At 46.1% G+C, this 13,180-nt stretch overlaps 1 protein-coding gene across 1 annotated transcript in view; it reads right to left on the reverse strand.

The window, feature by feature from the left end:
• TTI2 (TELO2 interacting protein 2) overlaps positions 1–12,190 on the reverse strand; it is a 193,755-nt gene extending 181,565 nt beyond the window's left edge. Inside the window, exon 1 of the mRNA XM_069617966.1 lies at positions 11,545–12,190. Within this exon, the coding sequence (XP_069474067.1) occupies positions 11,545–12,098 (554 nt within the window). The 5' untranslated portion in view covers positions 12,099–12,190. The remainder of the gene's footprint in view (positions 1–11,544) is intronic.
• Positions 12,191–13,180: the final 990 nt, after the last annotated feature.

Consider the following 13,180-nt stretch of genomic DNA (forward strand, 5'->3'; position numbering starts at 1 on the left):
TGCGAAAAGATTAAGAAATATCACAGCCAATGGGTGACTGAGACTGTGGGGGGCAGGGGGGGTGCCCCACTCCTGGCCAGAACAGGGCTCTTTTGACAGAAGCGTGTTGGAACATATATCTACCTAACTGACAGCAAAATACAAGGGATGGCCGTTGCAGAATAGAAGGGAAGTATTGAACCTCTGGTAAATGTTTGAGGACACAGAGGATGCCAAGTGGGAAAAGGACAAACGACGACAATAGTAAAGAGGCGGGCACAGGGGAAAACAGCAAGAATGTGGACGGGAAAAAGGGATATATCCGCTACCAGCTAACCCAACGGAAGGGTACACCAACCCAATGTGTGGGCACGGTGGTAGCAACACTAGGTACAGCCCCATCCCCTCCATATGGCTCACCCCCAGAAGTTACTGCCCAGACCGGAGTGAGCGCAAGAGACTAAGAAGTACCACTGGCATCAATACAGATAGAACTAGCAAGGCTGAGGGCAGCGTGCAATGTTACCAAAATAGATACAACTGTGCCGCCTATAGGGGCACCGGCACAAAAAGCAGGGGACCAGTGGAAATGTTATTCAGAATAGACAGCGCACCCCTAAGAACTGTTCACGTGGAGCGTGACAGAAACAGACAGCTTGGCCTATAAGAATGTAGGGTCCCAAAGAGGAAATGAAGAATATTGGAGTGATTTTGATGAGACTGAGGAGGAGGGAGAAGGGGACGCTGAGCAGGCGCCCCTGTGCATACTAAAGTTAGAAAGTTTATGGGACGGAAGATTGAGTGAGAGGTCTGGCAGGATAACATTGGCAAGCAAAAAGGCAAGTGAGACTAAAGGCGGAAAGGGCTAAATGAAAATGCAAATGCCATTGATACACAAGGGAGCAGGGAGGCCTCACTATGTGCTCTTGGCACAGACTGACAAGAATCAATGCATAAATTAGTTTTCAAAAATTGATTAGCAAAGATTGCCAATTAAACATGTTTTGATTAGCAAACAAACCCATTTGATTAGCAATGTTGTACTAATGCTTTTAATGCCACCAGAAAATACTTGTACTCAAGATATAAAATGAGCAACAATAAAGCAGTTTTGTATACCACTGAATTAAGACATTAATGAGATAAGGCAGGCCTTGCAAATTCTTTCTGTAAAATGGTGCATGTCACCACAAACCCACTTTAGTTAGGCAAACTGCTGCCACCCAGAGGCCAGCCATGCACAGTGAAACATGTATTTGACATTTACTGAAAACAAAGTAAAGTTTAAATAAAAAAGTGTCCACATCCCCTGCAAATGGTACTGGCCCTTCCTAAAATCTACTCGACTATGCGAGTGGACGAAAATACTTTGCGAGCCCCGGGTGAGTGTCTGTAAAAAGGTTTGCTGCATGAATGGACACAAATAAATAGATATGATAAAAAGGCTCTTAAAACAGTTTGGACAGCTCTCTCTACTGCAGGTGCAAATATATAATACAATCATAATAGGTGAGCAAAGTGAGCTCTGGAGGCCAACTACAGTGTACAGTTTTGCAGTAGGTCTGTAGATGTACAGACTGGATGAAACTATTGATCACTACTTTAAGTAAATATAAAGTTAGCTTTGAGTATTCATTGTGTAAAAGACTAAGCAGAGTGGATGACATAGCAGGCAGATAACTGGGCAAACTAGGCAGAATATTGTAGTTTGCAACCCTCTCACTTTCAGGGTACAGGGTATAAACCAATATGGTAAGATAGAATGTAAAGGAGTATGGCATCAGCTCATGTGTTGAGCACCAGTTTAGGGATGTAACGGTATAACGGTATACCGTTAAAGATACCGTGAACCACTTAATTGAACAATAATAACCGTCACATTGTTTATACCGTTCATACCGTAAAGTGTGCTTTTCAATCGGATTTGGAAAGGCTGCAGTAAGCAAGTGCTGCGCAGTCTTGGTCTTGCACTGTTGGATGTGCCGTCTGCCAAGTAGTTTCAGTTGGAGCAGTTTTTAATGCCATTCCATAAACCACACGTGCCTGACACAAAATCAATATGTTAGCAATAGGAAGAATAGATACAGTGCCAAGAAGGAAAAGGGTTTACTTTGGGTTGGCGGCTTTGGGGTTTATATATTTATAATGGATAATGTTCTCTAAACATATGGCAATGGGGGATTTCCCTGGTTCTATCATTGAATTTACATATAATAAGTCACACTGCAAAATTCACTCATCTCTGTGGGTATTCCCTGCTGCCATACCAAAGGGTAACATGTCCGTGAGTACTGAACACCTTTTGGCCCGCAAGTAAACTAAAGGCTGTAACGTAAAGAGAGTGCGTGTGTGTGTATGCGCACAAGCGTATACTACCATCAGCCTCCATTGATCGGTGGCATGCAGGTTATCAAGATGGCAACATTTTCATCTTCACCAGCAGCCAGTGGGGGAGCATAAAGCCTAAATGACCACTTACGAAAAGCTATTCAGTTTGCTTTGCCATTTGCAGCAGCCCCCCCCCCCCCTCCTCTCCACACATGTGTTTGGTGGAAGCAAGGCATTTCAGTGGAAACTATGTTGAAAAGCCCAATTCTGGCCCTGGGTGCCTAGTTTTGTTTGCGATGATAAATCTGTCAATTTATGACCTTTTAGAAAATATTTGTTAAGATTAGTTAACTCCACCTGCTATACCGCGATAACCATGATATACCGTCATTTGGCAAGAAGGTTATCGTACCGTCATAAAACTAATACCGTGACACCCCTTCACCAGTTGCAAGCTGTATGTAACCTGCAGGCCACAGGACTAGGTTTGCCATAAAAGAATTTGGCTGTGCGGTCATGTACATTTTCAAAGGTGTCCGCTCGTCAATATGATGCATCTTCACCAACAAAATGAAATCTAGATGACACTGAGATTTAGATACACTTCACTGTAAAGCATGGAGACAATGCAGTCTTTTACAGTAGCAATACTGTAATTAAGCATTATGTAACGTATTACATTTTTTGAATAGGAATCGAAAGCCTTTAAAAAAAAATAAAAAAAAAAAATAACACATACTGGCCTTCGTCAGACAGGATACAGTTAGCTCAATAACAGTATTATCCTTGATTATTTCTGGTTTGCAATTATTTGAAAAATCAAATTAAAATGTGCGTAGCAATCCCACACAGGCCTTTTGACACATGCGGGAAGGGGGATAAATACTGCTGCACTCTGCACCCATTAGTCCCTTTGAACTTGCAGTGAACAGAGAAACGAGGGCGTTGAGAGCTCTGAAGGCAAGAGAGGAATGCAGGGTGAGCTGTGCTTTCATTGAACAGGGTAACAAATATCTAACTTTCCTACACAAGTGCCAATTTAATTAGCAAACCTTCAGAATTACTTAGTGCTCTGCGACACTGCTTATTTTATTCTTTGAAGAATAATCTCCTTAACGGCGGGGCAGGGAGGTGGATCTATGCTTCTGAGAACAAAACAAGGGTGCCTTTAGCAATAGCAGGTATTAAAAGCTTGTTAGTAGCCACAGTTGGTGGTCAAGCAGAATATGTGTGGGTCAAAGCAGGGTACCCAGGAGTAACGTTGAGCAATGATGCCCATGATGGAGCGTCATTTAACAAAATTAGAGCCAGGAAATGGGGCGCATTGCAGCCAACGTTCCCAGATACTCCAGATTTACAAACAATCATGCAGTGTACAGTGGGCGATGATGAAGATGCAGATCAATACCTTCTCAGGGTCCAAGAGAGGTGTCATACATGCTTGGTAGGGATCTGCTAAGTAAGCTGCACATGACAATCTCATTCACAGACAGCGGTATGGTCTGTGCCACGCTTGGCATGTGTCCACTAATGGCAATACTTAGGATACATGCCATGGCATGTGATGTAGCGGTACGAGACATCCCTATCAACCCTGACATGTTTATTCACGGCATCACAGTGCTCACACGAGCCGTCCCCCAGTTTAGCAGAACTTGCTGGAGATTACCCACTGATTTCATCTTTCGGCCCGTGGTGTCACCAGAGTCAGTTGCAGGAACGATACTCTCCTTGGACTTAGAGGGCCTACTAGTGGATTGTAGTTTTAGGAACTGACCCCAACGGTTGCCAGTGGCAAACTGTGTTATGTATGTATCTATCCTACTGAGCCCCTTAAAGAATTGACCAATGCAGAACCTTTTGAGGATAACAACAATGACGGGGAAATAATCATCGAAATTAAATGTGCATACCCTGTGAGATCATGGCACAATACCGAAGAGTCCAAAGCCCCCTCATGGCTATTGTCACACTACCCCCATTCATCCAGGTAGACTTACAACATGTTTCCACACACTTATGGACAACCAACACACATGATGTAGGGATGTTAAAAGACGTAACCCCTGTAAGAATCACACTTATGGGGAGTAGTACTCCCCCGGGTAAAGCAATATCCATTGTCCAGAGAAGCAGAGGAGGGGAAATCAGGCAAACCATGCAGGCCTTGCTACACCAACAGATCATAAGACCCTCTACCTCACCATGCAACACAGCGATATACCCTTTCAAAAAGGCAAAAGGGGGAGGTGGAGGAAGATCCAGGATCTCTGCCTCTCAATGACGTAGTGAAAAAAAATAAAATAAGATAGTTTCCACTTGGCACCAACCCAGCATCCATTTTGTGCAGCATCCTCAAAGAACTCAAAGAAGCGACCCATTTTACAGTTGTAGATTTAAAGAACACCTTCTTCTTGGTTCCCCTGCACCCAGACTCACAGTATCTTACAGCATCTACCCAGGGCGGAAATCGCTATGAACACACTTGCTTGCCCCAAGGGTACTACAAAGGCCCCAGCATATTCAATAGGATCATACATGAAGACTTAGGTAACATCCAGGTACCCAGCACAATAATTCAATACAAAGATGATTTACTGGTGGGCAGATCTGCCCAAGGCACTCTATTGCCCTATTATAACTGTTAGCACGGGTACAAGGAAGACAGGGCAAAGCTCCAGTACTGCCAACTGGATGTACTCTACCTAGGGCAACTTATCTCTGCAGATGGAAAAATAGTCACCACTGACAGGGCAGCAACAGTGTGGGCCGCTCCCAAGCCATTTACAGTGAAAGACATGCAGAAGTTCTTAGGGTCTTGCAATTACTGTGGGGGATGGATTCTTGACTATGTAGCATACACAAGGCCACTCTTACAGGACCTCAAAGAAGCCCAAAAAGAGAACAGCAAGACAGACTCAAATAGCACACTCATGACAGCGGTCCTCACACAGAAGAGCACAATGGGCCACAAGCCATTGGCCTATTACAGCGGCACGCTAGACTCAGTGATGTATGTGAACAAGCTCTTGCTGCTGCGCCCTTTACAATCGAAAAAGGTTCCACAATTTTGATGGGGTTCTCAGTAACTCTGTACGTGGAACATTCTGTTTTGCCAACCTAGATCGCTCAAAATCCACCCTCACCATCTGGCGGGCATCAGCGTACAAGATCATTCTCTCAAGCCCACACATTCGCGTTGTGAGGTACAAAAATATAAACCCAGCCACGTTTTTCACAGAGCCATCCACTGATAAGGACTTGCAACAGCATGACTGCGAGTCAAGGAGGATGATATCCCCAAAGCCAGTGATAGCCCTTTAGGCGAAGGCGAGGTTTTTTTTGATGACAGGTCAGAGACAATTGACCAGGACACAAGGAAGAGACATGTTGGGGCAGCAGTGGTGCGATTAGAGGGTGATGACTATGAAACACTGGTAATGAAAAGGCTGCCCATGCACTACTCAGCCCAGGCAGCAGAGCTTGTGGCACTTATTGAGGCCCTTTGGGCGTCCAAGGAGTGTTATGCCACCATCTACTCAGACTCTGCATACATGTCCACCAAGGTACACACAGGTCTTTCGCCCTGGAAAAGGAGGTGCTTCAGGCGGGCAGACGGTTCACCAGTGCAGCATGCTGCCCTGCTCAATACACTGATTTGCACCCTCGCAGAACCCTCTGCAGTGGCGGTCGTTAAATGTGTAGCACACACCAACAACACTGATGAAATCTTGTTGGGGAACGCAGCCGCCGATGCGGAAGCCAAAGCTGCAGCGTATCTCCCGGTGCCCACCCCTGCCGAATATGTTATCGCACCAGTGACCACAAGACTAGAAGCAGATCCATACACAGCCTTTCCCATAACCCATAACTGGGAGTATACCTTGACTCTTCACTTTCGATGACCAGACAAGTCAGCGCAATCACTTCCGCATCCGCACACACCACCAAACTCATAAACGCCATCAAGCCCTACCTCTCTAAACCCAACTGCCTCTCTATAGCGAGGGCAACCATTGGAGCCAAACTGGACTACTGCAATGCACTCCTAGCAGGCACTTCAGCCAAAAACATAAACAGATTACAAGTCACGCAAAACAATGCTCTCCGGGCCGCTCTTAGTATCCCACGAAGAGAGCATGTCACTCAGGCCAGGCACTCAGCCCAATGGCTCCCAGTCAAAGAACGGATCACTCTCAAAATCCTGACCCTCACCTACAAATGCCTCTCTCTCTCTCCGCCCCGTAATATCTATCAGAAACCATCCTCAAACCTGCCTCCTCCCGTCCCACCAGGACGCAATACTCCAACCTTATCTGCATCTCACGCATCAAAAAAGCCAAAGCCGGAGGTCTGAGCTTCCTCTACATTGCAGCCAAAACCTGGAACGCGCTCCTGCAGATATTAGAGCGGAAAACTCACTCCACATTTTTCGCAGGAAACTAAAAACCTCATTCCTTACAAAATAATGAGGAAACTCTCAGGAATCCATGTAAATATTCTGCATTGCTAATGTATTCATGTCTACTGTAAATTCTGTATTATATGTAATTACTGTATCCTATGTAACTAAGATTTTGTCTGTAACAAGCGCCTCGAGGCCCCCGGGCTGAAGTGCGCTCTACAAATCTGAATAAAATAAAAATAAAATAAACCCAAGTGATATGGCTTGAATGTAGGGCACCCTCGGAAGAGCAAGAAATTGATCTTAAAAGTGGTCGCACAGTCTTCAATTGACCTCTTATGGAGACAGCAATGCACTGGGAAAGTAGTGATTTCTTTAGAACTGCTACGCACAGCATTTGAGCAATTGCACTACCCTTCTCGCAGCTCCAAGCCACACGTCGCAGCAGACATCCAGGAAGACTGGTTTATACCCAATCTCCAAGAACACCTCTCGACAATGGTCATCCAATGCACCACCTTCCAGGTGTTCAGTACAGGGGGTACACACCGAACACTGCGAGGCACTTTGCCCCGTCCCATTGGGTGGTTCCGTGAGCTGCATATTGACTATGCAGACATGGGGGAGAGATGCAATGGGGCTCGATACCCGATTGTGGTGGTGAGTCCGTTCTCAAGGTGGGTTGAGGCCGGTCCATGTGCCAACCCAGATGCCAAGTGTGCTGTAAAGTGGGGGTATGTGACTTTTTGAGGTCCGACAACAGCACCCATTTTTATAATAAACTCTTCATAGAGATCACAGGACTACTGGGCATAAAGCACCACATGTGTTCGATTTACCACCCACAAAGAAATGTGGTGGTAGAACGTATCAACAGCCTCCTCAAAAGCAGGCTCTCAAAATTATGCAACACCCTGAAAAAGAATTGGGTATACTGCCTACCCTTGACCCAGTTCAATTTGCGCACTCAGCCCAACAAGGATCACCACCGCTCCCCCCATGAAATAGTGACTGGCAGACAGATGCAGACATGCAACTACCCTGTGAGGAGGGCATCAGATGCCCATTGAGCAGCAGAAATTCTGGGAGAAGAATTCAAGGAATACTTGACAAACCTAACACGTGCAATCAATTGCGTGTCACGACAGATGGCACCACCGCACCCAGTGGATGCACAAAACGTGGCAGGTCCACCAAGTGAGCCAGCACCGACCCAACCATAGTTGCTGGGTCAGCTGGTAAATATCAAGGGTTTTGTAAGAAAATGGAACAATCCTAGGTTCTATAGGCCCTACGAGGTTGTGTTTTCCACCCCTCTCGCAGAGAAAGGGCTCCGATACTGGATACACCTCTCAGACATTCACACAGCCCCAACAAATTCTGCACCAGCAGCCCAAAGCTAATGCAACAGACCTACCTCATTTCATGTAGCTTAATGCTGACTATATAAGTGCATTTACAAGAGAAACATACATGCATTGCTGCTAAAAGCATCAGGTACCTAACAATTAAAACTCTCACTCTCTCTTTCCTCCTTACCCCCTCCCAGTTTTTACCTACTCTTACTCAGAATACCCACACCCTCCCATCCCTATATTTTACCCTTTTTTCTCCACTACAGGTACTGTAAAGATGAAGACGTCAACGTCAAAATGTTCATTGTCTAGAAATAGAAATGTAGTTAATAACACTAGAATGTACTCATGAGTGTGGCCTACATTTTACAGCCATTTTGTTTATTTTTCTAATGTTATTATTGGGAATATATTGAGGGGCATCTTTAATCTGGGCTGGCCATCCGAAAGAAGGGGGGGGCTTGGGGCAGGAGAACAGCAGTACACTTTTTAATTTAACCGAGTTGACCCCAAGCCTGGACTCAAATGAAAGCATATCCTCTAGTTTGACCAAACATGGAAACAAGACTATATACATACATAATGGAACTCTAGCAAATGACAGAAATGCCCACACAACTGTGTGCATACGCAACATGTCTGAAATATTACTTTCAAATGTCAAAAACCCTTTGTGTAATGTAAGCAATTATATAAATATTACAAAAAGCAGAAACAGGTTAGCAAAAAGACACATATTATGCCATAACAGAATGAAAAGACAAGTACATAAACCCAAATAAGATGCATAGGCCTGGATGCTGTGGAAGATATTGTCATCCCGAGCACTCCAACAGTTGGTATTCCGACATGAGGGCAGTGGGAAGGTGAACAACCAATACCAGTTGCTATGTGTGCTCCTTAATACCGCACACATCTGAAACAACCATGGTTTTAGTACCACCAATTATAGAGGCACAATGCCCAATTCATCTTGCGTTATGTAGGATCAGAGGCATTTTTCAGGCAGGCAACATCCATTTTGAGCTGGTTGATTCAGAAGCCCAGAAATGCAAAACGAGTGTGGCCAACACCAACTGTCTAAAACAACCATACCTGTTGATCGAAGGGGCGAAATACATTAACAAGTGGGCAAAAAAAACTCATGTGTAAAGCTGAAGGACTTTTAGGGTTTCCATAACAACTGTGGCACTTGTGAAACAGACCTGCGCACAGACATGGACAGTGCATGTCACAAAGCGGACCTGTATTGCAGCCATAGAGAAACCAGAAAAAGACTTATGAACTGTGCTTGTGAAGGAAATAATTCAGTCGGCTCAAACAAACGATTAAAAGAAGTGTGCCGATTCCAGACCTCAAGGGAACTGCAGTGCTGATGGACTACTACTAGGTGTGTGGCAATCCTGGAGGGGATATTGTTCGCTAGCTACGCTACACTCAGTCCTTTTAGTAGTCCCAGAAGAACACCTGAAAGAGGGTCCACTGCCTGACGAAGCACCCACAATGCCCCCAACAATCAAAGCACAGTACACTTTGCCACCACCACTTTTGCATCCTTCCCGAGAATCATATGATCAACTGCGAAGAAGAAAAAGAGCATCAAATTACATATCAACAGACTCATCCAACCTGCTCGCACAAATACCTGATGCGTACAAGCTATTCACATCAGCAGAGAAATTTTTTGCATCCTTAATACCCAGTGTGCAAATGCCAAATGGCTCCAGATCGTTTGTTGGGAGCTGATCCAATTGGCCAGCAATACCGAACAAAGGTTCAACGTCATAAATCGAACTGCGCGCCCTCAGGCTGACGACAATGCAGAACTGTTATGTACTGGATCTGCTGACAGCAATGCAAGGTGGTGTTTGTAAACAGATCAGGAGTCCATATGCAACACAAGGGGTCACCTGGAGTTCAGAAAACTACTCAAAACGTGGTTCATCGCTCCAGATTCAGGAGGAATCAACTACGAAGAAAGGTCCACAACGAACTGTGGATACCCCTGTAGGAAACCATAGACCATAACCTACGCCTCCATTATAAAAAGAGGGGGTGGGCGCACACCGCACACTCGACCCCACACGCCACCAATCCTAAATGATACTTGAATAGGTAGGGACAACCAACAGGATGGACAATAAGGGATAAATGCTGCGACTAAAACTACACCTGCCGCAGGGTGGGGAAGAAGCGGTTTTAAGCTAGATGCACAAACCACTGAGGTCAAACAAAAGAAGGCTCCCACTATCCACCACGCCTGCCAACTAAGCGGTCAAGGCAGAGTACCAAACACACAGGATAACCATGGAGGTTTAGTGCAGAAACTCGAAGACAAAGTGGTAAGAAATCGACAAATACTTGAAAACCAATATAACCGTACCTTAAAATTTCAATTTTCCACATAGTCAAAATACTGAAACTCACACAGCCACCTCTCTGCACAGCAATCCGCACGCACTTCACCACATTGCAAAAACAGACTAACAACACATAACTCGCCACAGCAGCAGATGGGAATTCTGGCACCGATCAAAAACCGCACTCAAGCTCAGCGAACGGTGCAAACCAAACTGAAGAGACCAACACGACATCTCAACTCTCACTGTCCTATTCCCACTACACCTGACTAACCCTCTCCCCCCGCCTCTCCCCCCATTCTTGACACCCTCCTTTGCAGATCCGCCAGAAAGCCTGGGGACCACAGCAGTGGCGACAGTGTGCGGTACAAATACCTTTAACATTAATATTCCTTTGCACCTAGTCATTCATGCACGTTAAAAGATACGTTTTCACCCCTTTGGATCAGGCAGAAAGAATAGAAGTATGTTCCTGTAGCTTTATGTGTACTTCTGGTCAAGACATATCTATGGATCCGTGTGGGTGAAGGGAGAGAGACATGCTCCTTTGTCCTGCTTTTTTTTTTTTTTTTTTTGGAGTATCTGCCTAATTTTAGGGAGACAAAGTGAGTCACTAAACCCCCAGAGCTGTAGCACTGCCCATTCCCCCTCTTGTGCTACAACCCACAGAATACAGCTGCTTCCCACAACATATTTGGTCCAGCTGCCAGTCACCGACAAAGCCGTCATCTTTGCGAGCGAACACAATTTCTGCATGGCTTCTAAAATGTTTTAAACTAGTCTTCTTAAATTGTCACTTTCCACTTCAACTGTACACATACACATTTATCACTACCCTAGTGTCAAGTGCAAATGGTGTGCCCTGCATAATGGACTATACTTAATGGACAAAACGTTAAAGTACACATCTCAGATTTGCAGTGTGATACGTACTCGCGCCTCTGGTTCCCCAGTGGTCCAGACACACAGGAGCCGATTTTGGCTCCTGCTCATCTAATCTAAATGTTGAACTGTAACATAACATACAGGATTTACAATATTCTGGAGCAAGTCGATTATGACAATATCTGTATTCACTTCTCCGGCAGACCCAGCCCTCACCCCCCAAGACACTCACTTCTTAAGCTGAGGTTTCAGAAGCACCATCACATCTTCGAAAACCCCACGCTCTCCTTCTCTGTGTCCACGGAGAAGTTCGGCAATGGATCCACAGCGTGATGCCCTTAGTAAACCCGCTAAGATATCCCTTGCCTGCGCACGAGATTCGCGATCAGTCCATGGCTTATCCGCAATATGTGTCCTGGCAAAAACGTATAGTGGTGCAACCAGAGACCCAGGCAACGTACACGATTCTTGTTTTACCGCCTCCGACGAGGCAGCGGTTTCTTCTTTCTCCTTCGGCCCGGTCTCGCCCTTGTGCAGGGCCGTTAGCAGAGCTTTGATGGCAGCTCCAGCACTTCGTGCTCTCTTGGTTACACCGGTGTCAGAGGGTCTTCCTTCCACCGAGAGTGCCTTTGGAGCAGCATGAAAGCAAATAGTTTTGGCTCGATCTGCACACAGCAGCAGATATTCAGGATCTAAGACACTTGTCGTTCCCTGCTCGGATCCTGGCGTGGGGAACCCCTCAAGCTCCTGGACATCCTCAATTAAAGGCACGTGTTTAGGTTCCATCGCATTCCGTTAGCGTCTATGTCTCAAAGAAACGCAGCACAACAACGCTCCACTTCCTCTTGATCACGTGGGTTGCACGTTCAGACGTGCCTCTGATAAGTCACGTGCCCATGTTTCTTTTATCAACTCGTCCTCTCTTTGCATGAGCGTGAAGCAAAAGTTTTGCACAAGGAAACGAGTTGGACGAGCAAGACCAAGAACGCTAGCTAGCACCGTAGCCGAGAGGGGGAAGCCGGAGTTTAAAACAGCGTAGTGGTCGAGAGCTGATGAACACCGCATACAAGCCAACATTCGGAGGCACCTAGGAGCAGTGGCGTCGCCAGGAATCAAATTTAGGAGGGGCACAGAGGGGGCCAAAGACAAAAGTAGGGGGGCACAGACAAAAGTAGGGGCAGAACATTGTCACAGCTCATCTTAGGGGGATATAAGGGGGGGCACAGGGTTTCACAGGGGGGGGCGCCCCCCAGGTCCCTCCTAGCGACACCACTGCCAAGGAGGGAGATTTCATGAGAGAATTCGGGAGAAATTAATTTCCCCATGGGCATGCATTGGGGCTAGAATTATTTCAGGCAGGAGTATGTGAAAAATAGCAATATTTTTCTATACTTTTCATTTCAAAATCAGGAGTCTCCTGCCTAAATCGGGAGGGTTGGCATGTCTGACACCGGCATAGCTCTCAACTCACCTGCTTTTGGCGGGTGTCACCATAACACAGCATTGTGGTTGAGAGCTGATGAACACGGACATACTTGAACATTTTCTCCTGTGCATAGGGACACAGTTGGGTAGTGTTGCATGTCACCCCTCCTGGGAGCATGGTAGCTCCCAGGATGTTGTAATGGATCACGTGGCAGTAGCCACGTGACCAACTTAATAAAAGACACAAGCTGTTTCCGGCTCGTCAGTCCCACAAACAGCTGACTCCGGTGTCCTCATTATTGCACCATGCTGGTGCTGCACCGCGTGCGCCAGGCCCAATGGAGGGGCCTTGCACCGGGACGGTGCCCCTGCTGGGCAAGGCCGTCCCACCTTCAGGTATTGGCCGCGTGAGCACGGCTGCATGGGCAACCCCGGCCTGGGTG

The sequence above is a fragment of the Ambystoma mexicanum genome, chromosome 10 (genome assembly GCF_040938575.1).
Source record: "Ambystoma mexicanum isolate Mex_15411 chromosome 10, UKY_AmexF1_1, whole genome shotgun sequence".
Lineage (NCBI taxonomy): Eukaryota > Metazoa > Chordata > Amphibia > Caudata > Ambystomatidae > Ambystoma > Ambystoma mexicanum.